Raw genomic sequence first — 6,633 nt, forward strand, 5'->3', positions numbered from 1 at the left:
GGACATGTAGTTGTAGGTGGTGGACTATATCAGGATTGACCTGTAAACATGCATATTTACCGATTGGTTATAGAAGGACAAACATTAAAGACTACTGTGATGACTATTTTAAAGTTTAAACATATTTAAAGGCATATTTAGGGTTTGTTCATCCGTTACCCCACTTGGATCTTGAACCTCAATCTGAGTCAGACATCATTTACCCACCAAAAGCTAAGAGAAAGGCTGGCAGACCTAAGGAGAGAAGGAGGCAATAGGATGACGGGGCACCTAGTACCCAAGCAACCAAAATAGGAACAATTCAATGTCATATATGCGGCTCTCTTGGCCACAACAAAAGAACATGTGAGATGGCACCACCAGTGAATTGAAACATCCCTTCCCGGTCCACCTGTTAACCCGACTGAACCGAGCCGGGACACTACAATTTGGTTGAACCTATGTCCTGTCATGTTGATATCATTCTGTATGCTAAATAATATGGCATGTTGTTGCTTTATACATCATTTATATACAGATATTTACTTAATAGTTATAAGACATTACACTATTTTCCAAAATGAAATGGGCCCAACTATGTGCCATGTACATTCCACAGAACCAAAATATCAAAATGAGTAGCTACCCTAAAGACTGGGTCTTCAAAAGATGAACTGCAGTAGTTGTAAAGATGACTCTCTACGGTCCAGATCCAAAACCTGCAAGTTAAAACAGGTAACTCGCTGAGCAAATAAAGCTCAGTGGATATCTCAACTTAATAAGAACCAAAAATAAAAAAATAAAATAAACATGTAATCACACATATCATTACACTTTCATGATCTTACCTGCTGTTCATTATGTTGTATGAATTATACAACTTTTATTAAACATCATATAATTTATAAATACTAATATCCATAACTGTATGGCTCCATAAGGTTACAGTGAAACGTAAGTGATAAAAAGAACTGTATAAAACTGGATGAATACTATATGGCTGGGCTGCTATGACCCGATATCCACTCAACGGCCTGTAGCCGAAGTACCACACTGTATGGAGCGCAGATCTGCTATCCTATGTCGCGACATAGTCTTATCTACGTGGTTTCTACCTAACCTCAGTGGAGCATATTATCTGTATTTCAATAATACAATAAACATATGAAATTATTCGTAAAATGTATAAACCATACTATTTACCTGTATGATGTCTCATTCTGTACGTTGCTAACCTGTTTTCATGCTTTAAGAGGATGTCATAGACTACTACAAGTAATCTTTAATGAGTAATAATGCAAACAATTGATAACTTGTAAAGGAATTTGCATGGAAATAATCTAAATGTTGCACCCGCGACGCAACTCTTACTAATTTTTATGTAACTTAACTTATACCATTCAGATTAAGGAAATTCTTGATATTAATTTAAGTTAACTCAGAAGGTTAAATTCAGTAAAAATCTTAGGCGGAATGAATCTACATATGCATCCCAACATCATTTCTAATGTAGCCTTGAACTCTGACAGGGCAACCTGTACATATTTCACAAATTCTAGCGTAACTCTTTCTACATAAGTCCAATTTAGGTCATTCTAAATTATATGGTTAGCTAACACATTAGGGTACAAATATATCTTCTATCACATCTCTTAAATATGTTGGTAAAGTAGTCAAATATTGAGCTAAAGTAGCAACTGCCAGTCTATCCAGCTTTTGGTTTCCAGTCTACACAGTTTGTACCATTTTGGTCATATCTTTCAATTTATAAGTCCAATTTAGAAAAGTCTAAATTCTATGGTTAGCTAACACATTAGGGTCCAAATATTTTTTCCATCACATCTCTTAAATATGTTGGTAAAGTAGTCAAATATTGAGCTAAAGTAGCAACTTTGAATCTGTCCAGCTTTTGGTTTACAGCCTGCACAATTTGTACCATTTTGGTCATATCTTTCAATTTATAAATCCAATTTAGGTAATTCTAAATTATATGGTTAGATAACACATTAGGGTCCAAATATGTCTTAATCAGATCTCTTAAATATGTTGGTAAAGTAGTCAACTATTGAGTTAAAGTAGCAACTTCCAGTCCGCCCAGATTTTTGATTTCCAGCCTGCACAGTTTGTACCATTTTGGTCATATCTTTCAACTTATAAGTCCAATTTAGGTGATTCCAAAGCTCATGGATAGCTAAAACATAAAGGAACAAATAACTCTTCTATACCATTTCCTAATTCCATCGGTAAACAGGTTCATATTCAGGTTGAAGTTACTGGTCAGTTTTCCAACAAACCTGTTTCAGTATGAAATCAATATCCAATTCATTTATTCAATGCATCCCATGCTTTATCAACATGCTCAGACCTAGTACTCAACATTCAGCAACATATTTTATCACTATCATCACACTATACATATGCTCATGCAAGAAAATTTGTTAAACTAATAGAGATATCAAACCTTCAACCAAAAAGCTTTAAACCTTCTTCTTAGCTTCCTTTTTCTTTTAACTTTGAGTTCACCTCTCCTATACATAATAACCTGTTATTAATCATCCAAAATATCACTAAAGTACGAAATTCAAGAAATTTAACTTACTTGGATAGAGTTATAGGTTGAATTTAATGCTTGAAAGGTTGAATATTAAGGTAGAAAATGGAGGAAGATTTACGAGAAGATGGAGAAGGTAAAGTGAAGGAAGAAGACGAAGGAGAAGATGGAGAAGGTAACGTGAATGGAATTTTCGAGCAACCTCTAAATATATCTCTGATTGTATGTAAAAAATTGACAAATAGTACCTAAATTTTCAATATTTTACAATTTAATACCTAAACTTTATACGTTAGTTCAATTAGGTCCTAATCCTTATACTTTTATCTTTATGTTTCATTCAATTAAGTTCAATTCTTTTAAGTATTTAATTTCAATCCCATTCTACCCCACTCTGGATTCTAATAGCTCAAACCGGGTTCTGGTTCGGCCCGACTCGACTCTATGCAACAACTCGATTCAATAGGATGTCACATGAATAGAGGTGTAATATATAACTCATATCTTCAATTAATGTTTCTTGCAAAAAAATTTTAATCATTGATTATAAATTTTGTCACTTGCAGCAACATAGGAACAGGAAGTGCAAATAGGACTTGTATATTGAAGCTTGGAGTACCATTTTGAATGTAGGAGCAGTATTTTGAACATAGCAGTAGAAATTTCATAGGACAAGCAAATTTTTTTTTTGTCAAACTTGTTGATTGTTGATATATGGTTCAATTTTCTGTCACTTTTTGGTATTTTGGATTGGATAGACGATTTGATTCTTGGTGCTTTTCGATGATGCTGTTAATTATACTGTAATGGTATTTGATGTTTTTAATGATCGGATTAACTAATTTTGAAGTTGCTTTTGAGCTTAGTCCTGTGTCCATTTGTTGGTATTTATTTTACATCGGTTCACCTTTTTCTACAGGCTGTTAAGATGCATCATATGCACAAAATAAAGATGCAGAAATAAAGAGATTTCAGGTCATTAAACAACATAAATCACTTCAATACATAATGTCAAAATATACAAAATCAATTAATAAGAAAGATTCACAAAAACCCAAAAAGAGAAGATAAGTAAAGAAATTAATAGAGGAATTTGAAGTTCAATCAACAACGGTGAAGCATACATGAATTTTGTTTTTTTCTTTTTTTGCCTTCTTTATGAAGTAGAGATGAGAGGATCAATTTAGATTGGACAAAATACTGATTCATGGTTTAAGTCGTTCAATTGACCGGTCCAATCCGATTTTGAAAATATTGGTTTATAAAACTTGAAATTGCATCGAACAGGTGGGGCAGTTTACGTCCACTCCGACCCTACCCTATAATTCACAATTTTGATCCGAAATCCAAAGGGGTAAAAGCTCTCATGTATATTTGCTCTATAAGCCAATGAAGCCTTAGCTTAATGGCTAAGGTGGAGGTCTCATTGATAAAAAGGTCGTGGGGTTCAATTTCTCTCCCACCAATAATTAAAAGTCGATCAGCCACCATTGGGTTTGAATCGTGATGATATTTAATGTTTGACTTCATTTCAGTCTTGTATATAGCTAATCCAACTATTTTTTTTTATCCAAAATAGATAATTTAGTTCGGAATAATAGAATCAAATTTAAATCAATCTGATTCGATTTGATATCAAACTGATTTATATAGTGCTCGATCCGATTTTAGTTATCATAAAAGTATATTTAGTCAAGTTCGGTCAAAGCAAATGTTAAACCCTATATAATATAGTTTCTTTTAGTTCCATAATAAAATAGTATTTGAGAAATTAATTCAATAATAAAATATAATTAAACCAATAAAAAATAAATAAAAAAGGGAAGGATGTAGGGTATGGAAGTAGTAGAAAAGCAAAGTAGGTTTGATGTACTATGAAAACTGAAAAGATGAATCCAGAAGTATGAAGAAATTTGTAGAAGCTTTCTTTAACTTTTAAAAATGGACATTTGTAAATGCTTTCTGGCGGCTGTCTTCTTTCGATTCTTTTTGTAGTGGCAGGCAAGGCAACCAGCCCATCTCGTAGGAGCACATGTTTATATTAATGTTGGCTTTTTCCATTGTTAAATATATAATAAGCAGTCTGAAATACAAATATCCTTTCAAAATCTGGAATTATAATAAAAGGCTTCTTCAAAATAATCCTTTTTCTTTCTTATTTCAATTCGATATAATTATTGTTAAGGAAACAACTTGAAGTGCAACATAAGAAATTATCAAAAATAATGAAATAAAAAAACTCAGAAGCAAGCAAATGATGACTATATTTATTTTCAATGAAGAAAAATGAAAAAGAACAGAGCACTATATATTTTTCTTAATTATTCAGTATGCTACATCTGCCTTTTCTTTCTTTCTTTCTTTTTTCTTTTTTTGTCGAAGAGAAAAAGAAAAAGAAACAGAAAGTCCCTGCATGTAAATTTAATTTCTGGAGGGACCTTAAATGAGAGAAATATATTCTTAAATGGATCTCCATGAACAGAAGAAAACTACACAGACTGTGCAGAGAAAGAGAAAGAAAGAATCATTTAGACTTAGAAGTGCATCGACCTGGTATATAGGTTCCATTTGATCTATGAAATTTAAGTTGACAGTCCAAACGGCTTCTGAACTTAGCTGATCCAAGAACTGCAACTCTCCAACTAGCTCTTACGCTTCCTTTCAAATCAAACCTAACTAGATCCTCATTCAAGTAAACATCAACATCTTTCATTTGCTCTGGATTTAATGGTATGGGTTCTGAAGTCGCCAAGAAGTTGAAATCCAACGTACTATTCTTCCTTACCTCGTAATGATCCGCCATCAGTCTCGCTATCTCTAACCCATCAAAAAAAAGAGACAATTCCAACTTTGAAAAGCTAGCATGAGCTCTGGCGTTGTCATTTTCAGACCTAATTATTATGTTTACTTGAGTAACAAGAATTCCAGACATGTCGTATTCGAAGAGATTTAGGTGAGCATTAAGAACGCTAATGATCGGAATTCTCGGATGTATGATCAAGTATCCGACGAAGATGACGATTCCGACGATGATTACCGCTATGGAAATGATAGAGCAAATGATAGCTGCACACCACCATAAAGGGTGGGTTCTTCTTGGAGTATGGAGTTTTTGAGGGGGCATTGAAAGAATTGGATCAACACAGTAAGAAGATGGAAGGAGGAAAACATTCAGTGAATTAATTGGAAATAAGGGTAAAGAAAGATAGATAGAAAGATAGCAAGAACAAGGGATTTGGGTTCTTGGAGTCTTATTGGTGGGGAAGGTTAGGTATCTTCTTTTCCTTTGCCTAGTTATAAAGCATTTTGTATTATGTTTATGTTGTATAAATCTCTCTCTCTCTCTCTCTCTCTCTCTCTCTCCCCCATTAAGGAATCATTATATTGCTTGTTGCTTTATCTTCTTAGCCTATCAAAGGAAAATATACCAAACTTGTATTCTTAATTACTAATTCTTCTCTTTTACCTTGTGTGCTTCTAATTAAATATATGTAGATTGCCTTGCATGTTTGTGCTAATAATTTTATAAAAATGGGATTTTTATACTCTTTGCCTTCCATTTTTGGAACATGATTTTTTTATAATTTATAATATTTTTATTTTATTTATAATTGTCATATAATGTTGGACAATTTGAATATTTATAGTTTTTTATAATTAATAACAAAGAACCATACTGTATATTTGTAAATATTATTTAATTTTATTGTCAAACATAGTTTCTATAAGAAAGCATTATGTTGTTTTTACATGGTGTTTGATTATCTAGTAAAAAAAAAATTAGCTTTTAATATGTAAATATAAAAAGGGCATTCCATTTTTGATAAAATTTTAATTTTAATTAACACCTAATGAAATTCTACATCAACAAAATTAATTGACAAATAATTTAAATTATTATTGAATTTCAATAAATGTAAATATTACTAAAGATGTTGTATTCTGTTTAACATTAACGAGAATAACTAAAACACAGATAATTAGTATTAGCAAAAAAAAGGTTAAATGTTATCATCATAATATAATGAGCAGACAAGTATTTTACTTAAAATTTTGAATTACTGTTTTTTAGAAAACATCAAACTGGAAATTTTATTAAAAGA

General features: G+C 32.0%; 1 protein-coding gene across 1 annotated transcript; it reads right to left on the reverse strand.

Moving 5' to 3' along the window:
* Positions 1-4,775: 4,775 nt before the first annotated feature.
* LOC105640141 (late embryogenesis abundant protein) lies at positions 4,776-5,945 on the reverse strand. The gene has a single exon (XM_012224366.4). It carries the CDS (start codon positions 5,652-5,654, stop codon positions 5,055-5,057), a length of 600 nt encoding a protein of 199 aa, XP_012079756.1. The 5' UTR covers positions 5,655-5,945; the 3' UTR covers positions 4,776-5,054.
* Between the last annotated feature and the right edge of the window lie 688 nt (positions 5,946-6,633).

Source organism: Jatropha curcas, chromosome 11 (genome assembly GCF_041381405.1).
Source record: "Jatropha curcas cultivar XTBG-Jc1 chromosome 11, XTBG_Jcur_1.0, whole genome shotgun sequence".
In the NCBI taxonomy this organism is placed as follows: domain Eukaryota; kingdom Viridiplantae; phylum Streptophyta; class Magnoliopsida; order Malpighiales; family Euphorbiaceae; genus Jatropha; species Jatropha curcas.

Bases quoted from the DNA above. Each gene is read 5' to 3' on its own strand.
- LOC105640141 (XM_012224366.4), bottom strand. From the start codon at position 5,654: ATGCCCCCTCAAAAACTCCATACTCCAAGAAGAACCCACCCTTTATGG.